This window comes from Cervus canadensis, chromosome 7 (assembly GCF_019320065.1).
Source record: "Cervus canadensis isolate Bull #8, Minnesota chromosome 7, ASM1932006v1, whole genome shotgun sequence".
NCBI classification, from domain to species: Eukaryota; Metazoa; Chordata; class Mammalia; order Artiodactyla; family Cervidae; genus Cervus; species Cervus canadensis.
Genome location: NC_057392.1, coordinates 57,999,538 through 58,013,535, shown reverse-complemented (window position 1 = coordinate 58,013,535; position 13,998 = coordinate 57,999,538). Strand labels below are relative to the sequence as shown.

General features: G+C 38.3%; 1 protein-coding gene across 5 annotated transcripts in view; it reads left to right on the top strand.

The window, feature by feature from the left end:
- Window positions 1–13,998, top strand: part of VPS8 (VPS8 subunit of CORVET complex) — a 285,565-nt gene that overhangs the window by 159,079 nt on the left and 112,488 nt on the right. For all 5 annotated transcript variants that reach the window (XM_043473511.1, XM_043473513.1, XM_043473510.1 and 2 more), the window contains one exon: window positions 746–792. In XM_043473511.1, coding sequence (XP_043329446.1) covers window positions 746–792 — 47 coding nt within the window. The remainder of the gene's footprint in view (window positions 1–745; window positions 793–13,998) is intronic.

Below are 13,998 nucleotides of genomic sequence, written 5' to 3'. Positions count from 1 at the left end.
ATAAATTTGTATTTATTTACAAGCATAACAGCTCGTGCATTCATAATGAAAAAGCAGTATGGTTGCTTTCTGGTAGCCTAGTGTAAGTGATATGTTTGCTTCATGGTAAACTCATCAGTGCTCGCCTGTGCACGAATGAGTGAATTGTTATAAAAGTTTTATAGCATGCAGTATTATTGTTCAGTCACTCAGTTGTATCCGACTCTTTGTGACCCCATGGACTGCAGCACACCAGGCTTAACCTGTTGTAGTTTGCTGTCTCTTCTGTAGTTGATGGTATTGGAGAGTTAATGAGCTTTTCTGGTGGTGGTTGCTATTTGGGCCTCACCTAGATTAACTGTCTCACAGTTGACCGTTGTCACAGGGAGAACCAGGTGAGGCAGGGTGAACCCATCTGTGCAGCCAGAGCACTTGCTCTGGCCCTGTTCCAAGGGTCCTCATGCTGGGAATTGTTATAGGATTTGTCTCAATAGAGGGCATTTTTTTTTGGCAAGGGTTGAGGGGCAAAACAATGTATTTATGTTTCTTCTGCACTCAGAATTGAATATGTGACAATGATTAGAATAACTGAGAAGAAATGACCTCCAAATGATTCCTCAGCATTTCTTAGATCTGCACAGAGAGCTTACTGGAAGTAAACATATGCATGCATGCTTTTTAAAGGGATATTCTAAAATTCTTTATCACAGCATAGTTGGAAGAGTTTGTTTTAACATTTAATTGTATTCTTTGTTTTTCTGTTCAGAACCAGGTTCTGCTTTTCAAGTTTTTGAGAAGCCTTCTTGACCCAAGGTATGTTTATAAAGTTTAGTTTTTCATGTTACATTGGTGAAAAACCAAAGGAAATGAATTGAGTTTAAGAAACTGACTCATGATATCCAGATGGTATAGTCAGCTCTTGAGTTTTAATATTATCAGGAGTACTGGTTACAGAGATTATTCTAAATACATGATTGGAAAATTGATTACATCTTGAAAGTATATTTTCCTTCCCATTTAAATGTGAACCTATGTGATAAGTTGTCATGTATGTAAAGAAAATAATGAAGGCATGCCATTAGGACATGTTTCAGGAAGAATTTGATGACCATCTAGCTTCCCCTGCCTCTGGTAGCATCACTCCTCCTGATTCCTTATTCTATACTGTAGATTGACAGCTTTAGTTTTCAAAGTAAATAACCTAGTTCCCAGTCCACTTTTAAATGTATTACTTTTTAAACTTTCATTTGAAATGTTTAGTTTTAAATAACTTTCTAGAGGTGTGGCAAGGAAAGTTTAAATGTTTCTTTAAGTGCTCCTGTAATACTCATCAAATAAAAACTAAACCAAGGAGATGATGAGATTAGTAATGGGTTTGTAAGCAAAGCAGCTCTGTATGTGAGATCTTAATGTCTTCCTGCCCTGGTGGCTCAGACAGTAAAATCTGCCTGCAATGCAGGAGACCTGGCTTTGATCCCTGGGTCAGGAAGGTCCCCTGGAGAAGTGAATGGCTGCCCACTCCAGTATTCTTGCCTGGAGAATTCCATGGACAGAGGAGTCTGGCAGGCTACAGTCCATGGGTTGCAAAGAATCGGACATGACTGAGCAACTAACAGTTTTAAGACCGTCACTCTTAACCAGAATTGTGTGTCAGAATCACCTAAGAAACTTTTAAAAATATAGGTGCCTGAGCCCAACCCCAGAGAATTATCATGATGTACATCTGAAGTTAAGCATCACTGACTTGAATGTAATATTCTAGGGTGACATAGCTTTCACATGCCTTGTAATGTACACTAGCCATTGCAGTCATTTATTTACTTTAGAGATTCAGTTCAGTTCAGTCACTCAGTCATGTCTGACTTTTTGTGACCCCATGAACCGCAGCATGCCAGGTCTCCCTGTCTATCACCAACTCCCGGAGTTTACCCAAACTCATGTCCATTGAGTTGGTGATGCCATCCAGCCATTCATCCTCTGTCGTCCACTTCTCCTGCCCTCAATCTTTCCCAGCATCAGGGTCTTTTCAAATGAGTCAGCTCTTTGTATCAGGTGGCCAAAGTATATTATTATAAAAACATGAAATTTTGGTTATTCTGGTATTCTCTGGAATTTTTAAATGCCAAAATACCAGGAATTTTGTAGATTGTAAAATTTTTTTTTGATATTTCTATCATTTAAACCTTAACCAGATTATGCTTCTTTAAATTGAGTCATACAGATGTGCGAATGTTGAGAAAAGCAGTCTGACTACACACCCTCCTGAGCTCCAGTTCAATACCTTTTCAAAGTATCTATGTTTTAATTCCCTGGTTGCTGAAATTACTGAGGCTCGACATCTTTTTCTAATTTGTATGAGTCGTTTGTTCTTCCTTCAGATCCAGTTTGGGCCCTAGCCCACCGCTGGAATTAACTGATGGAGATACCTTAGAATTATGGTTAGGGGTAGGAGGGAAGGAAGAGAGCTGGGAGAAGGATGGGGCTGAAAGTGAAGCTGAGAAGAAGGGATAGGGGGCCGAGGAGGACTGAGCTAAGTGGAAGAGGAAGGAGGTGCCCAGCCCTTTCTCTGGATCCCATGTACCTTTTTTCCCCAGAGCAGAATTCCTTCTATCCCACCAGTATCAAATCCATTCTTAAGAGAATGGATTTTAAGGAGACCTGACTCCTCTTCCCCTTGAATAATTTACTTTAAGTGAGTCCTTGTTCTCCAATCATCCTACCTGGAGATACTCAAGCTGGAAGGACAGAGAAGTTCAGCTTTGAACTTGGCCTTTTCTCATATGTAGCAAAGTATAGAGGACGATGGTGATGAACTCTTAATTTTTAAAAAAAGTATTAGGTAATAGAAATATCAATATAGTCATTTGCTCTGCTATTGCTCTGATATTTAATTTAGTTAAACTTCACAGTAATAAAAATGGCAAATCACAAGAGTTTTAGAGGTCTTCCATGAAAAGTCCTGCTCTATTATTACCTGTACCTAGATTGTAATATGTTGTAAGGTAAGATCCTTTATAACATACGAGTGACTGAACTGAAGATCCTTTAGAAGTACTATGACAATTGTTTTGTTCACTAGCAAACCACAAATAATTTTACGTTTACTCGGTATATCCCTGGTAACTCAGTGGTAAAGAATCTGCCTGCCAGTGTAGGAGACACAAGTTCAATCCCCAGGTCGGGAAAATCCCCTGGAAAAGGAAATAGCAACCCACTCCAGTATTGTTGCCTGGGAAATCCCATAGACAGAGGAACCTGGCAGGCCATAGTCCATGAGGTTACAAAAGAGTCAGACGCAACTTAGCGACTAAACAATAGCAGGATATTTTATCTCCCTAAATATCTCCCAACCCAGGATAATTAATTCTGAGTTAACCTTACACACATTACTCCTTCCTTGTCACTTCAGTTCAGCTCCGAGGCTCTGTCTCACCTACTTCAGAGAGAAGCAGTGCACACACAGTCCCCACTAAGCCACATGACCTGGAATGTCCTCACTTTTGATAACAGCCAGGTTGCCAGCTTTACTTTAGCCTAGAGAAATTAAGAGTTGACAAAGATTCTCCTCTTGACCAAACTTGATTCATACTCCTCTGAGCCCTCTGCTCCACTCAGTCTGACCTTGGGCTTCCATCTCTGTTTTTGTAGAGTGTATTTTGAAGAATCCTACTATGTCAGTTTAGCCAGAATCCTCACCCTCAATATCTGGTCACCTTGATATCTGTCCACATTTCTTGTTCCCTACCACCCCCTCAGGAAATACCTGATCATCCTGGCCTACCTTCAGCAAGTATTCTGTTAGGTCAGTTTGTCAAAGAATTATCCTATCCTGTTAGTAATTTTCTATCCATAGACTGCCCCCTACCCCATGGCAATAAATCTCCATTTCTCCTTGTTGTGTTTGAGTTGAGCCCAGTCTCTCTCCCTGATTGCAACACCCCATTGTGTTCCTTTTGCCTATCATGATAGTCCAAATAAAGTCTACCTTACTGAACAGAAAAAGACTGAAAACTTCAGCCCCACCTTTAAAGAGAGTGTACTTTCCTTCTGATCCACCATATCCAAGATGCCAAAGACTTAGTGTTCTGCTTTGAGAGTGCCAACCCAGAACCCATTACACTTCTTCCTCTTACTTTATGTCTTACCTAGGAGGCAGGCATCAATTTTGATTATGCTGTAAATTTATTTTAAATTTGATGTTTGGCATTTCAGTACAATCATTTTTATATAAACAGTATTTTAAATGATAGTATCTCAACTAACCCATAAAAGCCTGTTTGATTCACAATGTTAATATATAATACCAGTGAGGGTAGGAAAAACTGTTTTCCTTCTACCTGTCTAGGTTCTAAGCAGGTTAAGAAGAGAAAGGCATACAAATTTATTGAGTGTTTTATGTGACATGGAAACTTTCATAAGGAAATGAAGACCTGAAGAAGCACTTAAACCTGAGCATTTTATGCCAGGTTTGACGAATAGTAAAAAGTCATGGACAAATGTACTAGGACTGAAGGATATGAGCTAAGGGTAATAAACTGGGGGAAACTTAGCAAGACATGTTTGTTTGGATTTCTCTCAGTGTCTCTCCATCTTCAGAGATGAGGAAGCTCCTTCCCTCTAGGAAGAGAGAGAATACCTTTCATAAGTAGTAAGTTAGTGTTAGTCACTCACTTGTATCTGATTCTTTGTGACCCCCTGGACTGTAGCCCACCAGGCTCCTCTGTCCATGGAATTCTCCAGGCAAGAAAACCAGAGTGGGTTACCATTTCCTTCTCCAACCTTTCATAAGGTAGTCTTATGATCTGCTTCACGGGAGAAGGTGAAGGGCAGAGAGTCCGTCAATATGCCAACATGCTCTATTTTGGGAAAGTGTGTCCTGAACCCCATCACTAATAACATGTACATTGAATTCTGGATTGAGGGGGAGGAAGAAGGTTAGGAAGGTTGAGTTCAGAGAAGGTAAGGAGGCATTGCTTCTGGAGCCTGCCTTACACCAACTTCTGAATTATAGACAGTTTGTCTTGGGTGCCCTCTGAACTCTGCCTCCTCCCACTCTGTCCTCTTCTTCCAAGGGGAGCAGGGTGCACGCACTTCTTCAAGCTCTCCACTTTATAAACATTCAGAAATATAGTATTGATCCTAGGTAAAATCCAAGATTAACTTCTTCCATGCTCCAATCAAAACACTCAAAACTTTTGCCAGTTGCTTGTCAATTTCTATATCATGTGACACTTTTACAGTGAGAATGTACAGTTATCATATGAATACAATGAAGTGTACACAACTTTGAAAAAAGCACTTTTTCAATGCCAGTTGACCTCAGGGTAGTATGGACTAGTTTACATTGATCTCTGTATGATTTCCCATTACAGTTTAGCCTTTGTAAATGAGTATGCTGTTGACTGATCTGAAGTAAAGGATTAGAATCTTTTTAGGTATTGGGAAAACTGAAGTGAGAACCAAGGGGAGTGTAGAAAAAGGAATTTAGGGTGAAAAGAACATCAAGAGAAGGTAGACTGGTTCTGCCTAGCAGTTTTCCCTGGCAGACAACTTCAGACTATTTTTGCCTTTGATTCTTCTCTTTCTGTTCTTCTTAAGCAGTAAGACTTTTTTTTTTTAAAACATCCAGGTTTTTCCTGTCATGAAGCTCCTATAGCGGCATTCTGGAAAGTAGAGAAGATGAAAGAAAGTTATTTTGAGATGGAGACTGCTTATATATATGTGTCAAATCAGAATATTGCCTCTTTTTTTCTCTTGCCCCAAAAACCTGAGTTAGTAGGATCCTCCCTCATTCCTCTGTGTGTTTGTGTGTGTGTAGTTTATGTGTATTTGATTTAACATTTACTTGTATTTATTGAGTTCTTAAAGCAAGAATTTATTATTTCATTATTCTGTCAACAGCATTTTTTCGGGAACCAATACTCTAATTGAATTCTCATTCAATAGAGTGTATTTCTCTATTTTCTTTATCCAATGTCTTTAAATTACCTTTGCTCTGTAAATAATGTCCTTTGTAGAATTAATTGACCCACAAAGATATTGGTGGCATTTATATATAGAAAGATTAGATAGTTTTGAAGGGAGGGAGGTTAATCCTCCAGAAGCAAATTATTTGCCTGAATTGAGGCCAACAGCCTGGGAGAGAAAGGATTTGAATCCTCTTCCAATTTCCTTCTTTTGAGACAGCTGCTACATAAAACTCTACCCCACCCCTATTCCCCATGTGCATTCCTGCTGGCCAGGAATTCTTAACTGCAATTCTGATATGTTTACATCCAGGCGCAGGTCCTTTGTACAGTGGGGATGCTTGAAGGACAATGCAAAAGGACACTGATAGTTTTTGTGGGGCTGTGAGCTTCATAAGGAATGAAGAGAATGTACAAGTGTGTTTATATTTACAGTATTTTCCCCAATACTGTTTTCTCGGTAATGTCAATTTTAGCCTTTGTTAACAATATCTGGAGACCTCTGAAATATGTGGTATGATTTTCTTGTAGGAAAAAAGAAACACATAAAACATCATGTTGTATTTCTGTCTTTAATGAAAATAAAGTAAAAATTGAACATTGCTAAGGAATTGAGTGTCTTTGCCAAGGAGCAAAAACATAGATTATGGAAATGGTTATACATTGATTTAAGTTGTATCTGTCAATGTTTCTCTGGATAATTTTGAAGGGATATGTTAAGATACTGACACAGTGTTGAAATAGCATATTTCAAAGTTGAAAAGAATATTATATATGATCATGAACTTTAACATATAAAAATGCATTCCTACTACAGTGAGTGCCTGCTTGGCCAGACTCACCATCAGATACTCTATCTCTGGTCAGTGTTTTTGCCAGCACCTCAAATTCAATCTTCTAAATCCTTACACATCATCATCTCCTAATCTCCTTTCAGGTAACTAGATGAATGGATGGATGGGTGGATAGATAGATAGCTTACATTCAATTATATCTTTATTCTTTAATAATTCTTTATAGTGAGATTGCTGTCTGCTAAGCAGCGTGTGAGAGATTGAAAGAGCTCAAAATTGCACTGTTTTTTCCATCTAAATGTATTCCTTCTCCTTTATTTTCTTTCTTAGCAAATGGCAGTATCCACACAGTTATTTCATTTAAAAACTTACTGAGTAACTACAGCATACTAAGCACTGTGACAGGCATGGGACATAAAATGATGAATAAGATGGGACCCTGCCTTCAGAGGCAGTTGTAGTGTAAGCGTCTTAAATAAAATACTAGGTGCGATGGTAAGTTTAACTTTTTTTTAACCACTCCTCTGCACCTTTTCAGCCCTACTACACAGAATAAGTTAATCATCAAAATGTACCTCTTGGCTGTTTCTTACATGTGAGCCTCCTCTCGTCCCCCTCCACGGCCCTCGTTCATGCCATCAGTATCTCTCTCCTGGTCTCTGTTGCTGGTCTCCTAATCAGCCCTCTTAATTTTTCTGCTTCTATTTTCAAACAGCCAAATGATGATAATGTTCTGGTTCCCTTTCTCTTTTTTTTTTTGTTTCCCTTTCTCAGAGTTTTTTTAGCTTCTATTATCCAGGGTAAAATACTCGGTTTATGGTATAAAAGACCCTTCTTAATTTTATTCAGGAGTATTGGTTCAACTTAATTTTCTTCCATTCTGCCATTTCTCTTTTCCCTTTGGTTCCTCTGTAGTACTGAACTATTTGTTCATGGGATGCACTGCACAGGCTTGTTCTGCCTGCCCCTTCAATGTCTTCCTTCCTTTTAGTCCACTTTCTTTCTTTTCATAGTTTAACCTATATGTATTAAGAGCTCTAAGGTTATACATGTGCTTTGCTCCAGTGAGTCCATTTTGGAAAATATATTCTAAGAATATACCATAAGAAGAAAGTAGATAATATTAAATTATCCATGTCAGCATGCTTATAGTGAAAAAACTGTCTAAGAAAGTAGATGAGGGAAATAGCTATCTAAATGGTAAGATATATGAACATGATTGAACACCAAATTAGCAAACATGGCAGTGTTAATGTTTAAATAATGTTAAACTGGAAAATATATAACATTAAATGTTATGCACTCATACTGTTTGTGTGTATGAATAAATGATAATTGGATGATGTGGTGAGATGTAGATAGCTTCATGCTTACCATATTCATTGCCCTCATAGATTGCTTATTGTTGTTGTTTAGTCACTGAGTCACATCCAGCTCTTTTGTGACCCCATGGACTGTATAGCCCACCAGGCTCTTCTGTCCATAAGACTTCTCAGGCAAGAATACTGGAGTGGGTTGCCATTTCCATGATAAAAGTTTAGATTGGTAAGTTAATAATAAAAAACGAGAGCAGTTGTCAGGAGTTTGGAACGAATGGTCTACTCTTTGCTTTTAGAATTTGTGACACAATGAAAAGTTTCACGTGAGTGCTACATAGGAAAGTTTCAGAAACCTTTTTTAAAGAAAACTTCCCAGATACCACATTTTTCTGTTTACAATGAAAAGGACACATATTAGGGTACTTTTTGGCTTTTAAAAAATCCTAACCCTTTCTTCTATTTTATTTATACTACTATTTTTTTCATCACCTTTGTTTTTTCTTTTTTGTTTGTTTTCTATTCCTTTATGCCTCCTCTGACTTTAATTGAGCATTTTATATATGATTCTATTTTTCTTCTCTTAGTATATTAATTATACTTCTTAAAAAATTTTCTAGTCGTTACCTTTTGATTTTTGAATATATATTTATAACTAATTCCAAGCCCAACTGTAACACTGTAGTACTTCATGGGTAAATAACATTCGTAATTTCTTCCTCCTATGTCTTGTAATATTGATGTCATTCATTTCACTTATTTATAAACTATAATCACTGAACCCATTGTTACTATTATTCTTTTGATGCTGTTATCTGTTATGATAATTAAGAATAAGAAAATAAAATTTTTACTTTACCTTCATTTATTCCTTTCCCAGTGTTCTTCCTTTTTTTTTTTTTTTTTTTTTTTTGTTCTTCCTTTTTTTATGTGGATCCAGATTTCTGACCTGTATCATTTTTGTTCTTTCTGGAGAACTAACATTATTTGAAAGGCAAGTTTACTGACAATGTATTCTCTCAACTTTTGTCTGAGAAAGTATTAATACTTCTTCACTTTTGAGAGGTAATTTTACTGGATATGGAATTCTAGGTTAGTATTTTTCTTTCAACACTGGAAATATTTCACTCCACTCTCTCCTTGCTTTCATGGTTTATGAAGAGAAGTCTGATATAATTCTTATCCTAGCTTCTCTATAGGGGAAGTTGTTCTCATCACCCCCCTCCCACTCCCCTGGCTTCTTTCTGGACTTTTTTCTTTTGTCTTTGATGTTCTGCAGTTTGGAAAAAATATGCATAAGTGTAGCTTTTTTGGAGGCTTCCCTAATAGCTCAGTTGGTAAAGAATCCACCTGCAATGCAGGAGACCCTGGTTCAATTTATGGGTCAGGAAGATCCGCTAGAGAAGGGATAGACTACCCACTCCAGTATTCTTGGGTTTCCCTTGTGGCTCAGCTGGTTAAGAATCTTCCTGCAATGCGAGAGACCTGGGTTTGATTCCTGGGTTGGGAAGATCCCCTGGAGAAGGAAAAGGCTACCCCCTCCAGTAGATTTTTTGCTTTTTATCCTGCTTGGTTCTGTCTGAGCTTCCTAGATGTGTGGTTTGGTATCTTTCATTAATTTGAGGAAATTCTCAGTCATTATTGCTTCAAATATTTCTTCTGAACTTTTCTTCTTTTTTTTAATCCTTATCATATTGCCACCTTATATATATTATACCAAGTGTATTTGTCCCACAGTTCTTGGATATTCTGTTTGATTTCCCAGCCCCACCCCCAGTCTTTTTGCTCTTTGTGTTGCAGTTTTGAAAGTTTCTATTGACATATCTTGTAAGTTTAGTGATTCTTTCCTCAGCTGTGTGCAGACTATTGATGTACCCATCAAAGACATTCTTCATTTCTTTTAGTATTTCTTCTTTTAAGCATTTTCTTTTGATTCTTTCTTAGTGTTTCCATTTCTCTGCTTACTTTACCCAAATGTTCTTGTATGTTGTCAGTTTTTCCATTAGATCCCTTAGCCTATTAATCATGGTTGTGTTAGATTCCTGTCTGATAATTTCAGCATCTCTGCCATATTTGAGTCTGATTCTGATACTTGCTAAGTCGCTTCAAACTATCTCTGTGTGTGTTTTAATATGTCCTGTATTTTTGTTGTTGTTGGAAGCTAGACATAATGTAGAGTGTAAAAGGACTTGAAGTAAGCAGGTCTTTGGTATGAGTTTTTATGTTTATCTGGGAGGAGGATCCCTGGAGTAGGAAGTGGCAACCCACTACAGTATTCTGATTCATATCAATGTATGACAAAACCCACTGAAATGTTGTGAAGTAATTAGCCTCCAACTAATAGAAAAAAAAAAACACACACACAAAAAATAAATTAAAAAAAAAAAAAAAAAAGAGGCAAGTATCCTTGCCATGGACAGAGGAATCTGGTGGGCTGCAGTCCATGGGGTTGCAGGGAATTGGACACAACTGAGTGCACACATGCACACAGGACTTGTACTAAAGTAAGGTCTGAGATGTGTAGTTCTTTCTTTGCATGTCCCTGTTATTTAGAAGCATTGCTGATGTGGCAGTGAGGTATGACCGTGGTGGAAGGAAGCAGTCCACCGTCCTGTGATGAACTTTTAGTCTTTTAGTGAGGCAGTGCCCCTGTGACCTTCCCAAGTACCTCTCGGTCCCCAACCCTGCTTTAAGTGAGACAAGAAGGCTAGAGGGTGCTGGAGTTGGGCATTTCCCTTTCCCCACATGAAAGGCTAGAGCAGGCTGGAATTGGGCCTTTCTCAGCTTAGTTACTCTGGCTACCTGATGCGAAGAGCCAGCTCGTTGTAAAAGACCCTGATGCTGGGAAGAATTGAAGGCAAAAGGAGAAGAGGGCGGCAGAGAATTAGATGGTTAGGTAGTATCACTGACTCAATAGATGTGAATTTGAGCAAACTCTAGAAGATAGTGAAGGACAAGGCAGCATGGTGTGCTGCAGTCCATAGAGTTGCAGAGAGTTGGACACAACTTAGTGACTGAACAGCAGCAATTTAGTTATGCTCTACGAAAAGCCCAGTTGGTTTGGCTCTAGTGTAATAGTAAGGCAGGTATATTAGATCTGCCAGGGGTTTCTTAATAAAGCACCACAAACTGTGTGGCTTAAATGACAATTTATCATCCCAGTTCTGGAGGCTTGAAGCCCATGATTAGTGTTGGCAGGTTTGTTGCCTTCTGAGGGCTGTGAGAAAGAATCTGTTCAATGCCTCGTCTCTAGCTTCTGGTGATTTGCTGGCAGCCTTTGGCATTCCTTAACTATTAGAAGCATCACCCAGTTTTCAGCTTTTACCTGACATTCTCCTTGGGTGTATGTTTGTGTCTAGATTTCCTCTGCTTTGAAGGATACTGATTGTATTGGACTAGAGGCCCAGCCTACTCCAGTATAACCTCATCCTAACTTAACTAATTACATTTGCAAAGATCTTATTTTCAAGTAAGGTCACCTTGTGAGGAACTGGGAATTAGGACTTCAACACACGAATTTGGGGGTACCTATTTCAGTCCCTACAGAAGGCCTTGTTAAGAAGGACAAAGTGCTCTGGTTATATTTCACAGTGGCCACATTTTCCCTCCCTCTGCATGATGGGATTTTTCTCCAGTCCTCGAAGTGAACCTGGTGCGCTGGAGGTAAAACTAACAAAAGTATGAGAACTCCCTGACAATACATAGCCCCTCTGGAATTTTTAACTCTGAAGTTGGTCCTCTCTGAACCTCCAGTGTGTTGTCAATTACAGTTTAGGTTTTCCTGCCCCAATTCTGGTTCCAGCAGCAGTGCTCTCTGCTTCTGGGCTTCTGCTCCAGCTAGGTGTGATACTTTGTGTCCACCTCTCTCAAATTTGGGGGATGGCAGTTTGCTCTGTGACCTCCTTTCTCAGATGGATCCAAAAAGACCTGTTGATTTTCAATTTGTTCAGCTTTTTTTCCTGTGAGGATGGAATTGATCACTTTTCAGCTCTTTGCATGCTAGACTAGAGACCAGAAATCTTTGTCCTCTTTATGGTCAGAATTATCTATGGATATCTTAATAGATTTATAGTAGTCTGACTCACTGTCTGTTTAAAGATTGTCTCTGTGGTGGTGTCATAGAACTGCCTTTTTTTCTTACCTCTTCTAATTCCATCTATCCTTTGGGAGAGAGAATGGTATCAAGTTTCCCACGCAAAACTGAAAGTGTATCAAATTATATTATACTGAGATGCCAGGACCTGCAGCTTTTCACTCTTTAATCTACTTGGGCCACATTAAGGCAGTCTTTCTAGTAGGGTCAGTAGCAGATATTAGTGATATGGAGAGCTTTGCATTAGAAAGAAAATATACTTGCAGTTACCTGCATCATCATCATCATTATTATTACTATTATAGTGGTAGAAAAAATTGTTTTAGCTAACCTCTTTTAGCTAACCTGTAAGTTTTTATTTGAAGTCTGTACAGCATTAAATTGATTCAGATATTGTTTATACTTGATCAGGTTATGCAGCTAAGTTTTTTTTTTTTCTATCCTTAAAATCGTAAGGCTTATAAAATCTATTCTTCTTGCTTATGCAGGAGATCACTCAAAACAATACACCTTTTCCCTATGAGTATCAGATAAGTAACAAAAATTCTTTTGAGATTTGGAAGAGGACATTTTGATACTTGATTGTTAGAGTAAGGAAATGGAAAGCAATCCCATCCGCTAAAGATCTGTCTTCAATCTGCTATTACATTGATTTGATGTGGCAGCATCTTTGCTGTTAGCCTGTCTCCTTTGGACTGTGCCTCACAGAAGTGTATATAGGATTGCAGCTATTCCTGCCTGAGGAATACCGGCAGCTCTGCACGGCGTGCAGGGTCAAATGGAGAGTGAAGAGACCGAGTACTGGCTTCCTTCTGGCCAGAGGACAGGTTTCCATCCAGGCCAGTCACCTGTCCAGTTTGTGGAACATTACTGTTCATTATGTTACAGTTGCATGCAAATTGTAGGTATTGTCTTTGTTACCTATAATTAACACGTTTAAAGCACTTTTTCAGGCAAATTGGCAAACTCACATTTTTGTTTAATTTGCACGGGAGTCTATTATGGAATTTTTAACATGGGATATATGTGGAAAGCTGAAACTTCAGCTTCATGGCTTTGTGAAGTGACTTGATTTGAATAAAAACTATATGGAAAATAATTTTCTTTGCTTTTATGTGTTGTGAGTCATTATTTGCATTCTCAATTCCAAAGGTACTGGGTAGTCATCAATATGCCACCACCTCCAAGGACTGGATATATGGAAATGAGCAGAGAGTTCAGACAGTGAGGATTTAGGCTAAGCTGAGGTGGCCCGCAGTTGTCAAAGCAAGTCACTAAGGGAGACTGTGAAGTCCTCTTTCTGAGAGATCTAGAAAAGCAGTCTAGACTGGCCTATTTTTGTGCAGCTTTTAGAATGAAGGGGAAGGACTAGACCAGATTTTTTTATTTTTGCAAAATATTCATTTTCTTTATCAAATGTTTTGAAATCAGAAATTTGAATACTAGAATCATTTTTAAGTTATGCTTTTGAAAACTGACATATAGTTTATCCATCCCCAGAAATAGCCAATTATACTAGGTTATAATTTTAATTGATTTTCACAGAGTGAATATTTTCTCCAACCTGAATTTTTGAAGTGTGTTTAGAGTGTGTGTGTGTGCGCACACGCGCGCACTTCAAATGACATATGTATACTTTATTTTAAAGCTGACAAAAGAAAGCCTTGTGTGAGTCTTATAAAATTCTCCCTTTATATGTATTTACATGTTTACATCATGTGAGTCAATTTTGTCATTAAAATAGAAATTCCCTACAGAGTAGATAAAGTCGAGGTCTAAAATACATAATTTTGATAGCCATTAAAATTAGCAGTGAGTATTTGGCAAAGGAGGTAGCTGATAAAAGACAT